Here is a 15,057-nt window from a genome sequence, read left to right as displayed (position 1 = left end):
TGTCTAACTTAGTTATATTAATAATGGAAATCCTTGAAAAGTTTATGTTTCTTGGTAACCTAAACAGATTTTACTGAAGAAGCTTGGGCCTAACGTATGTATAACTAGATATCACCTGTCTGTCATATAGGTCTAGACTGGACAGATAGCAGGCTTGCTGTCAAGTAATGATAGCAACAGTAAGGATCCTGTTGGAAATGACAGGTGCTAGGAATTCCTTGAATGTTTATTGTTGTTAGACACGGTCGATTGCTTCATATTGCAGGAATTGGATACTCAGGGGCAGGTACCTTTCTTTAAAGGAGAACAGCAGCCAGATACCTGAGCAGAGGTGGGACCTGATGGCCTCACTGTCTTCTCTGCCAACTTTCTCTCTTATGTGCCTTCCAGAGATTTCTGTGACATGCTAGTCCTACAGAGCTCATTTAAAAGTAGACTGTTTGTGAAGACTTTGGCTATGGTGGTTGACAAACCAATGGTCAGTCTTATGTGGCACTTCCAGGTCTATATAAAGCAGCATATTTAGCCTGGAAATCCTAATGTGTTTGTAGAATAGTAAGTCAGATCGGTGGATTTCGTGATGCTTTTTTATTGTGAAATGTGAAAAATATTTTTTATAAAATTGCCAGACTTGCAGACTGAACTATTAAAAGTCAACTGGTCTTTTAATTCATAACCAATCAGATATACTGATGTTACCAGAGCACAAATGTGATAATGAAGCTGCTGGTTGCATTATAAAGCTCGCCACTGTTGTAAGTGCTGTGCAAAGATTATTTTAATCTTTACAACTCAAGACACAATGGAAAAGCAGGGACAGACAAGGCATGGTGGTCGCATCGAGAGTAACAGGTGGAGATGGAATTTAAACCTAGGTGATATGGAGCCTGGTATTCATCAGGGTGCCTCCTGTGCTGTGCTGTCTGCCTGCAGTGAGCACTTCCTGTTCTCCTCAGAGCTTGGTTCTCATAGGTTGGTAGGTTCTTAGAGCTGGGGATTCACTTGCCACATAAACTTGTCAGCTCCGTTATAGAGAACTTTGTGGATACGTGGATACTATTTTAGTAATTTACATGTAGGCTTTTTAATAACGGTTCCTGTATTTCTCACAGATAAGCTTTGATGATATTTGATTTATAATAGTAGGATTTTATAAAATTTAAAACAGTAATTTACTACCTAAGCAAACAAATTTATAAAAGTTGAAATCATTTTTTGCACATCATTAATTAGATCATTTTGCTCAAGGCTTTTGATGTCCATGAAAGTTCCTTTCGTAGTTTTCATATCATTAGCGCTAATATGATAGATGTCTTGTAATTCACTGCTTTGATAGGTTTTTATGAAACACAGGCCTTATTGCAGTCTGCTGTGTAAAATAAAATAATACCAAAAGAAATAATTAAGTGATTGAACAAAAATACGTTGTACCTTGGCGTGCATTTTTTAGAAGATTATTTTACATTACCTCTGATTTCAGTCACCAAAAATTTATCTTAGAGAAAACTTCCAGTGTTTAATCCTTTCTTGTTTTGATATTAATTTCTATTTAATTACAAATTAATTACTTCAAAATTTGTCATTAGAAAATTACCTGTAAGCTAATGCTTTGGTTTACTAGTGCCAAACAGATACAGTATTTCATCCCATTTGAAATAAAGAACACCATTTTGATTATTTTTTCCTTTCTTTTAATTGTACTAGATACTTACCCTTTAAATATTTTCCTTGTATGTCTTGAATTTATATTTTTGTGTGTGTGTGTGTATATATATATATATATATATATATAATGCAAAAATGCTTTAATGGACAGTTATTCTGAAAATAAATTAGAAGAAATTTGATTGTGTAGCATTCCTCTCATTAGACATGGATATTAAAAGTCTTCTTAGACTCTGCTAATGAGAAAATTGAATTGAGTATGGGGGATACAACAAAAGCAGTCCATTTTAAAGCTCCTGGTAAAGCCACACTATTGAATGCTTTGCTAAGACTTGAGTCATGGACCAGAGGTCACAGGGTTTGCAGCAAGTTCCCTTTGCTAAATTTCCAGCACACAGAACACAGAAGTTATTCACTTCTGAAGGCTGCGTCCCTGTGACACCAGGAAGGAGAATACTAAAAAAGCACTTACCCGTGGTCCCAACTGTGGAAGAGGCAGGAGGGTACAGGGCAGGACAGACCTGAGTTTGTTGGTTTGAGACCAGCCCAGGCTACGTAGTGAACCCCTCAAACAAAATCAAACAAGAACCCATTAAGATGGGCATTTGGCCATGTCTAGTCTTTAGAGACTGTAAACGGTGACAGTAGGAAACAGGCAAGCACCCACAGTGCATAGGTCCTCGCACAGCTCCATAGGAGTGACAGAAAATAAAGTAGTAATTGGAAAACTGGGAAAACACCTGAAAGATTTTCAGTTTTCTTCAAAATTGTTGCCTGAAGAATGAGAAGTTTTTCAATTGTGGTAAATTTATTTCACAGAAGAAGCAGAAAATGTACTAACATTTTAGTGGTGTATCTCTTTAAAATCCGTGATCTTTAAATGTTTCCCATAGCGCCATAAAACAGACATTCCGTCTGTAATTTCAGAATTATTTTTGGAGATTTCTCTTTAGGTTATCAGTGCTTGCTTCTCCATCATGCCCATCATGATTGATGCTCTTTAAGCGTCACGTCCTCTTTCCCTTCACTGGTCTCTGAGAGTGGACTTCATTCTTAGACATGAAAGGTCATTGTGACGTACCAGAGAGTATTTTTTCCAACAGTGGCTGCACCAATAAGCTTGTCAGCAATGTTACTCCTATTTCTGTAGGTGACTGCTTCTTGAGGTGCTGTTGTGCAGTATTGCTAGCTAGAGAAACTGCCCTCTTCAGCCCATCAGAAGACAGTCCAAGGTGAACGAGTGGTCTCAAAGCTACTGCCATACACCATTGTGTGTATCTCTTGAAATTATGATTAAGGTTCGAATTCATGCATTATGAACCCAAGGTTTACACAGTAGAATTATGTTGGCAAAAAAGAATATTAGTCATCTTTGTGGATCACTGTAAATTTTGTTCTTCAGGGAAGAATTACTTAATGGAACAGATTCTTGAGTTAGATGGGTTCTTTTCCTCTACCAGAAAGAGGCATAAATATTAACAATTGCTAATGATAATGGGCTTTTTACTTGACACTTAAAGCTAGCAGCACAAATTCAGACATGTGTGTTTACATAAATGATTTACACTAACTTAAATAAATACTCTTGATACACACTCAGAACAGCTGCTCTTTTGGTTGAGCTGGGGGAAAATATCTGTGAACACATCACTATTATAAAACTACATATGACCTGGTGTGGTGCTATACTTTAATCCCAGCTCTTGGGAGCAAGGGACAGGTGAATGAATTGGAGGCCACACTGGTTTGCACAGGGAGTTTGAGGCTAGCTAGGGTCTCAAAAACAAAACAATAGAAAAAACAAACAAACAATATAACCACATAGGAAGGATGTTTTATTATAGCTTATGTAGCACTGTTTTTGACTAATATTTAAAGTGAGATCTTAAATACACCCCCCCATGTATCTGAAGTCTTTATCATTTTCTTTTTTTCTCTCTCCTTTTCTTCCTTGTAGGCTTTTGTCTCCAGAGCAGCCACCTAAGGCCAAGTTCTTGACCTTGGGGTCCAAATTCCGCTACAGTGGACGCACCCAGGCACAGACCCGCCAAGCAAGCACCCTCATAGATAGACCAGCACCACATTTCGAGCGTGCCTCTAGTAAACGTGTCTCGAGGAGCCTAGATGGAGGTAAACACATTTATAATATTGTATTCTACTCATCTTTTCTAGTCCATTGGGGTCAGAAATTGATCTAGTTAATAAGATGCAAGACATCCTTTAGAGGGATAGACAGTTACCCCCAAATGAGTAAAATGTTGTTGCTCTCAGAGGAAAATAATTCTGTATTCAGGTTTGATGCTCCATGAGGAGCAGTGTCTTCAGCTTTTGCTCTGAGATGTGAGGCAGGACAGCTCTCATGTTATGAGTATTAGCATTAATGAAAACGTTCTGCTGGGGCACCTTCTTTGCAGCTCCACGTCTTTGGTAAACCCACCATCTTGATTGAGTAGTCACTGCTGAGGGCTATCCAAATTTGTTTCTGAAAACAGTTTTCACGGGGAGAAGGAACAAGCATGGCACCATATTTCCCCTTTATGTTTTGGCCACTGAAACTCACCAGATGGGCAGGTCATCAAAAGGATGATTGTGTTGCTGAGAAAAACAAGAGGCTTTTCATGCCGGTGTATGAGCGGGTGACCAGTGAATTCTTTGGTTACAGCTTAAGTTCTTTTTCCCCAATAAAGCAAAACTACTCTCTGACCCAGTACAGAGTTTGTTTCCTTCACCATTTTTATCAGCATTCCTTTAGTATTGCTGACAAGTGTTGTGTTCCCTTGTTTTGTTGTTTGCTTTTAAAAGTTAGGCTTGAACAACTTAAGATAGGCAAATAATCTTCCCTTTAAAGTTTAGAAAAATTGTTAGGTGATTACAAAGGCACCATTTAATGTGACATTGGAAGACTTAAAAATAAAAATCCCCTAGAACAGCTGTTGCAGAGCAGTGAGACTCCACTGAGGTTGGGAAATGGAACCCAGAGGTCACCATTTGCTGGGAAGTGGGGGTAGCAGTGATTGCTCTGAAAGTGGAAGTTAGAGGGTTCTGTGTTACCTAAGATTGTCGTCAGGGAAGGAAGACCTCAGAGACCTAGGAGGGTTAAATGGAGGCTGCCATGAGAAGAGAGGAGAACATATATATAGACCTTCCCAGGCAGTTCTGAGGGGAGGGAACAGCCAAGCTTAGGAGAGCCAGGTTGTTGTCGGACTCTGCAGGATCCATTCTTAGTGTCTGTGGTGGCATACGAGAGCATAATGTTAGCTTTGAAGAATCATTTGGTCTAAGAGAATGGATAGAGAAGACAGGACAGGAAACCAGCAGACTGCATGCTCAGAGTGGTTTACATGGCAGTGGCTGCCGTGATCTTCACCTTGTGAGAGTAGAACCAGTTGGTTACTGCACATTAGACTGTGTGTTTGTCAACTTGGTTTTGTAATTTTTTAACTCTATATTGACTCATTTCAGCATCAGTATGTCTGAAACTATCTTTAGGTCAGATTTTTCTCATTTTGTGGTAATTTGAATATAATAGGTGCCTAAAATTATAAAATAAACCAGAGGGGTATGCATAGAAAAATTAGTAAATACAGAAAAATTAGTAAAATTTTACCAACCTCCCCCAAAAACAAATCAAAAAACAGCTGTGGGAAATAAGCAATAAGATGTGAGCTTATTTTAATGTTATAATGATTTTGTTTAGATAGGAAAAGTTTTAAAGGCTGAAGTGGTATAGAAATAGAAGCTTAAAAAAACTCACTGTGTTTAAAAATATATTCAAGGGTCCTGTTGAACTTGCTGCTCTTAAGGGGTCATGTTGTAGAATTTGAGGTTCCTGACTGCAGCAGATAGGTGCAAGTAGGAGAGTAGCATTTGGTCCAGCAGACAGGCTAGGGGAGAAGCGCGTCGAGGGCAGGCGAGGGTGGGGTTACTAGATAACCTGTAGGACAAAGAGGGCGTCCTGAGATAACTAAGAACTTATACACCTCCCTCCAAGGGCTTCTGGGTCTGTGGCTTTCTGTTTACTAGAATTTTTTCTTGGTGTACGGAACAACAGCAAGCTATAAGTGTCTGTACAGGACTTTTATTAGGAGGAAAACACCTGGGGTGGTGGTGGGGTTCCTTTGTTCAGGGGGCGCCTCTGTTAGAGATACTTGTCACTAGATGTGCTTGCTGACTCTGGAGTTGATCCAGCACTATGGTTTCTACCTCTCTGTGCTAGAGAGAGCAACGCAATGCACAAGGTCAACTTTTGGGCAGCAGCTGGGTTTTTGGACACCCTAGTCAGGTTGAGATATTCGGAAGTGTCAGAAAAATGAAAAATATTAGATAGGTAAATTCTTAAATCTAAAGTCTTTTAGTATGAATAAAAAATTAATTTGCAGGGGATTTCTTAAAACCCCATGAAACAAATCATCTTAATGATTAGTTGTTTTAAAAGGAAGGTTTAGGACTGATAAATCACCCCAGATTATTGTTACATTGTAATTCTGCTGAACTGTTGCAATTGGTTCAAGAGCTCCTCCTACTGGTCAATTCCATGATGAGCTACATGCTCAAAAAACTAATTAGCTGGATGAATAGATGAATATAAATAGTTTGTAAAAACTCAGAATCTTAGTAGAGTTTTGTTTTAAAACAATGTTTTCTAAACAGTTTGCTTTTATTTTTAAAGTTCAAACTGTTCTAGCTACTTACATATGACTGTTTGTTTAAGGAGTTATATGTTCATTAAAGCTTGACAGTTCACTAGTTAAGGTATTCACAGGTATTTCAACTTATCTTCTGATTAGCTCTGATTGGTGTTGTGGACCAAAGTCTCATGAAGGATTTTCCTGGCCCTCCTAGAGAGGGTTCAGCACATGGCCCTGGAGCTGTCAGCTATACCAGCATACAAGATGGAGATAGCAGGAAGGATGTCAGAAGCCCAGCCAAAGCTGCACCCCTGCTTGCTGAGGGAAAGGTATGGCACATTAGCACTAATACTGTTGAGAAGGTGTGCTTAGACAGAGGCTCTCTGCTGAGGCTGTATGTCAGAATGAGAAATTTATTATCACTCTGTAACCTATGCTGGTTTAAATTCCCAAGTTTTAAATATGGGTAGGCTGCTGCTGATTTTTGGATTGCGATTTCTAACCATGTTTTGATTATTTTTCAGAGTAAAGTACTTATTTCAGTGTCAATTATACTAATATAAGAAAACAGTGTCCTAGCGTTTCCTGTTTTCTTAGTTTATTATCAGTTGAATCACTTTAAAAGCCGTTAATTTGAAATTTGCATATTTTGTTACTAGTCAGTTTTAAATGAAGTCCCTGCCTTGAGTTTTATATTTTCTTAATATTTTAAATGAATCATAATTTTTATGAAAAAAAATTGTTAAGAATTCATAGCTGTGGGTAGTGAGTACAGGGTTGGTGTGCTGTAATTGCCTGTACTTTGTGCATACACTCTAGTGACTGAAAAAGCATCCAATGTTAAGATGTTCTCAAATCTGTCACTGTTTTGTTACTTTGTTACTAAAGTCACTTCAATTGATTGTTAGTCACTTGACAGAAGAGCTTTTGAGCATCTCATTTCCAGACCAGCACAAAGCAATTTTTATATGCAACATTGCAAATAAGTGCACGTATGTGCTTGTGCACATGTGTGTGCGCATACACACATATCTGGTTGACTTACAGGATCAGTTTAGTTCAAAACTGGCTTCAAAAAATGTAAAGCTACACAGAATAGTAGCTAAAGCATCTGCCAGAATAGTAGTTCTTACACTGATATCCTCTATAGCCAGCATAGGGGTCTCAGACACATGGCCCCAGGACAGGGCATCAAACAGTGGGTGATAGGAAATCATTTGTATCCTGTCATTAAATTAGTTGGTGATTGTTATGTTGAAAAATTATTTGTCTAAAAAGTATTTAGTTAAAGATAACACAATTTATGTTGTACATGATGTCTTCAAATGCTAAATTGTCAGAATCTTAAATTATGCTTACAGAGTACCCTAGAAAATGACTACTGAAAAGAAGGCGTAGTATTTAAAAATAGCTTTGTTGTGCTTTTTCTACTTAATTCGGCATATGTAATTGTGAAACATTTCTTTTTGGACAACAAAAGTTCTTGTATTAAATTCTAAAGGAAATCTTGGTTTTTAGCAAATGGCTAGTTATATGAACTTTTGCTAGTACTTTCAATACTCAATATATGTGTTGGTAACTAAGTTTAACCATCACTTGAAAATTCAGTCATTAGTATGTGTAAAAGGACTCCAGTTTCCCTCCTTAAAGATGGATTACTCAGTTAATTTTTTAACCACTGTTTATATGAAACCATCTTGGGAGTAAATTTTCACTAATGTATCTTCTTTTCTCTTATGTCCTTCTTGTTCCTTTGAACGTGACCATTGTGTGATTCATACTCAACTGTGGGTTACTGTTGAAATAGACTGTGTGCGTGTGCCCCCCATCACCTCTCATTTGCTGTACTTCATCTTTTTCCCCACATCTTCTGCCAGTCCCTGAAGTGGACTTGCTATCAGACATTTCAGAGGAAGACCCTTTTGGGGAGGCTGATCAGACCACACTAGATAGCTTGGAGCTGCCATCCACAGGTGGAGCATCAGAGCAAGGCGACCTTGAGGTGGCCACATCAGATTCTGTCTTAGAGCCTGTTGTAGCCCCTCCGCAGCCTGACTCTTCTTCCCTCCATGAGAAGACTCTCCAATCGGCTGACCATAAGGATTCTGAATTTGGTTACTTTTCCTTTAACTTTTACAAATACTTTGCCTCTGGCTTGCCCTCCCTTCTTGATGAAGATGGATATCTTGCTTTCCCCAGCCTCCCCAAGCTCTGGGTTTCCTTTCTCCCTCCAGATGTTCAACATTATATCCCCATCACATCACCTTCATTCATTCCTTCACTTATCCTCATCTTTGGGCTGCTTCTCTCAGCTTCTCAGTCAGTTTGTTTTTCTCTTACCTTTTCACTTCCTCTGGCACTAGTCCTCTGCTATCTGGAGGGGAAAGCCACCGCCTTCCATGTTTTTTATGACTATGATTTAAATGACAAACCAGAGGAAGAGGAAGCAGTTGCTAACATGCCTCCGTAAACTACATTTTTTGAAGTTCACCCAACTGTTCTTTGTTATATTCTCTTTCTAATACAGAGTCTAAACCTGTGCATCAATTTTACTGACTATCCTCAAAATAGTATGTACGCATTTACACACATACACAAACACACACACACATGATTAATGTAGATACTTCTTTGCATCATTATCCTGAGTCTAGGCACACACATTCTGATTCAGACCAAACTGGGAAAATTGTTGTATAATATCATAATTAGATTGTTAAGGAGTGTGTGAGCTGGGAATCTGCATTGGCCTTAAGCGTTCATCCTGGCTCTGTTCCGAGGATATATGTTAGTGCTGTTCTTTAAGCATGGGAACTTTATGTTTTGAAATAAAACATAGAATGTTTTGGTATAATTGTAATTGACATGTATCAGTAGAACTTAGTATTACTAATCTTGATCAAAACCAAGGCTTGTACTTGCTCTTAGGAGCCCAAGTCTGTAAATGACACTCCTGATGTTTCTAAGCTGAATCTCAGAAACTCCATGATGGCATTTTAGCATTTGGGGCCAGAGAGATGAATTATAGCGACATCTTCTTTCTTCTACCCTGACTCGTAAGAGTCAGCAGCAGCTACTTTATAGGAAAGATGATAGTCTGTTATTTAACAAATATGTATGAAAAGTCAAACTTGACTTTGAGAAAGTAGATTATATATTAAAGGTTGGCCTGTTTTGCTTTGTTATTTTAAATGAGGTGTCTGAGACTTTTTACATCTGTGTAGGACAGATTTTTTGAAGCGTTCTACCTTTGCATACAAGGAAGTCAGTCTTAACATGTGCAGTGTATTTTTTAATTATTTTGCTCAAGGTGGTCTGGTGATTAAGTGTCTTGATTCTGAGGGATTCTATTAACACAGATTAAATCACAGAATCCAGAGCAAACCCCCAAGAGAAAATATTAGAAATGGATGAGTATCCATTATAGGAGAAATTGTAATTCATTACATTTACTTGAGAAATACCAAAGATCAACCCTTTAGTGAGTTAACTGTTGACCAAGAAATTGGAGGCTGATTCTTCACAGAGCTGTGTCCCATTTTCCACCTCTGATGGAATGAGGTGGGGAAGAGAGGTGCCCATGGCCGTCAATCAGTCAAGCACACCATTCAATAGTCACAAACAAGGCCCTTGGAACTCTCCTTGGCACTCTCATGCCAGCACAGGAGAGGGCATGTGGGTGGATGATCCTGGAAAGCCGATTTTCCTTTCATGCTAGCGTTTTTGTTTTTACCATTAGTTTCCTGCTATCAATATTTACTCAGTACTACTTAGTCTTAAGCGTTCAAATTAATTCTTTGGGGTCTTTAGATATTTCCCATTAACTATTGAGAAATGTCCAACTGCAGAATACTATTGTATAAAAATTTTATGGGAAGAAGTGGCTATATTTTAAAAAGATTATTTGCAAATACACATTTTAATATGAAAAAAAACTAATTGGCTAATTTTGCCCCAAGAAAATCTTTATTTAAAAACTGATGGGACAATGTATAATGATGTAAAATTTGCAACCTGTGTAAAGCTGAAGACAAATTTGGCATCTCTCTCTGTACATTGTTGCATTGCTACTTGGCTTTTGCCAACTTTGCAATCTCATATTTTAATTTTTATTCCTGCTTAAAAAAAGGAAAATTCTTAAAAGTAGAGCATAACCTAGGGACTGAGAAAGAGTGAAGCTTCCATTCTCCATTCCACCCTTGCAAAGGATCATTTCCATCATCTGTGCAACACTGTAGGTGAAGAAAGACCACAGTGACTTAGTAGCGTTTCCTGAGGGCCAGGAGGAAAGGCTGGTACTGCTGCTGCACCATTAAGTTTGGACACAGCATCTCTTTCTGCCTTGCTGGTGGAGCCCTCCCAAGGAGCCCCTTCTTTCTGCCTGTGTGCTGTGTGACTTTGCAGGGGAAGATGGAAGACTGGAAACATACCTGCAGGAGGTGGCTGTTTTCCCAATGTGAAATAAGAAGTGCCTGTTGCCTGCAGTTCCTTTTGTTGGGGGGCTGGGGGTGGGGTGGGAGAGGATGGTGGAATGTACTTTCGGGGTTTATCTGAGTTTTATTTGTTGTGGCTTTTAAGATCTTTTATTCTCTTTTATTTTAAAGCCTTAGATTATGGAACTCTGGGTTGTTTCTGGTACTTGCTGATTGATACACTTACATTTATTTGCTTTTTCCCCCTGTGTGTGATTTAATTTCACAGAAAAATACCTTGAGAGTAGAAGGGGATAATATTTATGTCAGACATAGCAATTTAATGTTGGAGGTTTGTATGATCTAAGAACCGCTGCACTCTGTCCTCTGGCTGCCAGGCTGCTGTGGACGGGAGGTCACGCACAGGCTGCCTGGCCGTTCTTCCAGCACAGTGCATGCAATGCATGGGGTTCTCGAACTTGGGAGTGCATGCTACCAGTCGAGCTTGGTTCTTAGGTGGTGTAGGTAGGGATATGTCTATTTCAAGTTTGCAAAGTGACAGCTGGAGAGAAAAAGCTCTCTGTATTTAAATAAGGTTTATTCTTTACTAAGTAAGCCTGTTTCCCTAGTAGGTCACATTTAAGTTATAGAGTCTGAAGTAAGATGAACCCATTTTTAATATACTTTACACAGAATAATTACATTTTTTATTTGACATTGGCTCATTCATTTGACTCAATCTATGACTTCACCCCCTTTTTTGACCTCTGTACAATCATGTGATAAGGTATGTGGCCCATTTAAATGATTCTTCTTGAGACTATTAATAGACTAATTAATAGAATTGTTCTGATTAGAAGGGAAGAACAGAGGAGAGAGGGTGGAAGGCAAGGGAGAGGGGGGTAAGATGAGAAATTGGAGTTATAAAGTGTATTCCCATGTCAGAGCAGGACATGCTAAGGTGCTGTGTGCAGTGTGTTTAGTGGAGACCTGCAGGTCTTGGGAATCTGACTAATCTGTTAGGTTGCTTTTGGCAGCTTTGATAACTGCTAAAATGTATTTTTGCTTAACTTACTAAAATGCTGTAAAGTATAATAAGTAACATTGCTGTGAACAAATGCAAGAAATGTGCCTGATCTCAAGCCAGTCGTTTCTCCACGCCATGCAAAAGTTTCAGGTTTTCGTGAGTTTTTGCAAATGGCTATAGAAGCTCATTGTGAGCTACTATGCTTGTGCATGACTGTAGATGACCTTATTTTATCAGATGCATGACCTGCCTTTGGGAGTGGGGCTGGAATCTACAGGCAGCCTGTGATTTTTGAAGTATAAGAAAACATTTAAAATCCTGTTAATTCCAATTCTTGAACATTGATTACACATGTACTTCTTACCAGAGCCAGTTTTTTTTTTCCTTTTAAATATGCTGAATACCTTTGTCAGGGCCTAGGCCAATGAAAATAGGACTAATAGATTTTTTCATCTTTGTAAAGAGACCACATGTTTCATGAGGTGGCTGGGTTTCTCCTTTGTTCTTGGCATTACGTGAGACCAATATGTGATTCATTTAAAGAGAGACTAAGCATAAAAAGCCTCTGGAAGCAGTTATTTTATTCCTCGAGAATTAGAAGCCACTACTAGGGGTTCGTGACAAAGCCACCCCTTGGTTTTTCTATTTCTGTTGATGGTCCTGGACAGGCCAAGTGTGTGCTTCTATGTTTAACCTTCTTTTTTTTTTTGCTATATTCACAGAGTACAGTATAGTAATAACCTTTATCACAAAGGTAAATTTATGGGAACAAAGTCATAGGCTGCTATTTAATTCCAAGTATTTGAAAAAGATTGTTAGCCATTATGGTCAGTCTCAAGGTTCCCTTCTAATAGGGATAATTTAAAATCCCAAATAGAGAAGACATTAAAATCATTCAAATATAAGTAAAATAATTCAGTGGCCTCATTTTCAAATTTTTATGAACTCAGGGCTATTCACAGGTGATAATATGGCTTTCGAGACTCGGCATTTTCTTGCTTTCTTATGTTTTTGAATAATAAGTTTACTTATATCTTATTTTTTGGTTCTATTTTTGCCCTGCTGGGTCTTTTTCCGTTCTGGATCCCCTTTGTCATGTTACATGTTGCTAGGACCTGGATAAGGCCCAGGAGGACATACTGAAACACCAGGCTAGCATTAGTGAGCTCAAGCGCAATTTTATGGAGTCTACACCCGAGCCGCGCCCTAACGAATGGGAAAAACGACGTATCACACCTCTGTCCCTACAGACACAAGGGGTATGTCACCAGCTGTTTGTTGGCTTCGTGTCGCATTGCAGTTGTTCATCTTGTTTGCTGATTCTCAGAAGTTAGAAGATGCTCCCACATAAATTCTTTTGTATTGCTAACTTTTTTTTTAAAATACTAAGTATTAACAATGTAATATCCATTGCCCTAATTCTTAGGTAAATTTTATGAATTTCAAAGTACTTTTGGAATATTTTCAGAGTAATTTTATTGTTGTATTCAGGTAAATTAGTATCATTTACTAATTATTTATTTAGGACAATTTGGAAGCTAATGTAATACTGTGTCTACTAAATTTCTTAGTTATTGACTTCTCAAATAAGGACGTTTAGTTGATAAAGGAATGTAGAACATATGTAGTCTAGTTTAAGGTCATTACTCTGAAGATAAGACTTAAGATTTACCTTTGGAGATTGATGGGATCTGTTGAAAAGTTGCAAAACATTATATATTATGAAATATTATATATCAGTGCATTTATGAAACATTCGTGCAACGGTAAACAGAGTCATGTTTCAAAACTTCATAGACACTAGTGGGACTTGCACCCATTCTTATTTCTTTTCACCATCTGCTTTTCACCTTCAAGTATTGCCTGTAGGATATACTCTTAGAATATCTCTGCATTCATTTCATTCTTTTCCTCTTTTCTGATGCTGGCAGATTGCTCCTGTGGTTGGACAGCAAATTCATGAGCATGTTCTTCTTGAGGGGACTGACAACAGTATACTCTGCACTTTGGAAAGCTGCACAAAAGTGTTGCATTAAAATTTTATTATTTCCCTTTCATTATGTAGTGAGTTTTGCCTAGTTATAGACGTTTGATTTAAACATTCCGATGTTGGTTTACTCACCTTGCCTCAGAGCAAAGCTTCCAAGTTTACGGCACTGAGCAAAGGTCATTTCTGAACCGAAAAATGCAGCCTTTCAAATGGAGAGATTACATTCTCTTTATGCTGGGGATTGCGAAGGAGGAAACCAGCATTTACAGATTTTCTAAAAAACCAGTAGTTTTAGGAGCGTAGTCTGGAATTTCCAGAGAAACGGCCGCTGCTGACCTAGGAAGGAACAGCTTTCTTCTGTACTACTCTGTCTGGTTCGCTTCACTGACCCATACCGTCCCTTTGCGTTTGTGTTGCTGTAGGTGTAATGTATGTGTCTTTTTGTTGATTATGTCATTGTTTAAAACAATAGAGAAGAGGAGACCATCTTTTCAAGGATGTTCTAACCATGAAGGAGAAGTACCTGATGGCGGCTACACGGACAATTGAAGAGGAAGCTCAGGCGGCCAAGGTGTTCACCTTGCATCATTGGATCTGCTTTTGCTCCCTTTCCCCATGCATTGCTATTCACAGCCAGAGATATTTTTTAATGTGTCAATCTAATTTTCAAATAGTTGTTGAATGTTTAAAAAGCCAGGCTCCTTTGTGTTAGGGGTATAGGAACTTGGAGAAAATCACTATTTCAGTCAACACCTTACATGCAATTTGAGAATAAGGAAGTACAGGAATGTCATTTGTTCTAGGTGATATATGATCCATCATTTGATCTATGTGGCCTCTGGTTGGGAAACTAGTCACTTAGGCACATGGTGGTACTGTTATGATATATTACATGTGCTTTGGTTCATGACTTACTAATCACATATGGGAAAGCTTTTGAATTTTCATTTTTAAGATTTTTAGTGTAACAAAAAAGATAGTAGTTTATTTCTCTTTGTACCCTTGAAATGCCTGTCACGAGTGAGGACAAAAGCTTTCTATTTCTTTTCCACTCTACTCTTCTGCTGAGGTTGCTTAGCCAACTTATTAGTTTGGAGAATTTAGAAGAGGAGATGTTCACGAGGGTGGCGCATAAGGCAAGCAAGTGAGGGACCCCAAGGCCTGGATCCCCAAACTTGAGGCTAGGAATGAATATCAATTTCACCAGGATCCGACTGGAGGTGGCAGCAATGTGCTGTGTTAGGCTCTGTGAGAAGGGGGCAGGGTAGACAGCAGGCTTGTTCATTAATGATTAGTGATTTTTACATCTAAGAATCTTAAAAAGGTGAAACAGTG

At 38.5% G+C, this 15,057-nt stretch overlaps 1 protein-coding gene across 39 annotated transcripts in view; it reads left to right on the top strand.

Moving 5' to 3' along the window:
- Positions 1-15,057, top strand: part of Epb41l2 (erythrocyte membrane protein band 4.1 like 2) — a 171,032-nt gene that overhangs the window by 128,112 nt on the left and 27,863 nt on the right. For 15 of the 39 annotated variants that reach the window (XM_075947385.1, XM_075947344.1, XM_075947335.1 and 12 more), the window contains 2 exons: positions 3,623-3,795; positions 6,453-6,622. In XM_075947385.1, coding sequence (XP_075803500.1) covers positions 3,623-3,795; positions 6,453-6,622 — 343 coding nt within the window. Of the gene's footprint in view, positions 1-3,622; positions 3,796-6,452; positions 6,623-10,994; positions 11,058-12,844; positions 12,992-14,194; positions 14,294-15,057 lie in introns of all 39 variants that reach the window. The other 24 variants (XM_075947365.1, XM_075947219.1, XM_075947213.1 and 21 more) reach the window with 4 other exon arrangements.

The sequence above is a fragment of the Microtus pennsylvanicus genome, chromosome 1 (genome assembly GCF_037038515.1).
Source record: "Microtus pennsylvanicus isolate mMicPen1 chromosome 1, mMicPen1.hap1, whole genome shotgun sequence".
Classification (NCBI taxonomy): Eukaryota; Metazoa; Chordata; class Mammalia; order Rodentia; family Cricetidae; genus Microtus; species Microtus pennsylvanicus.
Note: the sequence above shows the minus strand (reverse complement) of the source record. Positions and strands in the feature narration are given on the sequence as shown.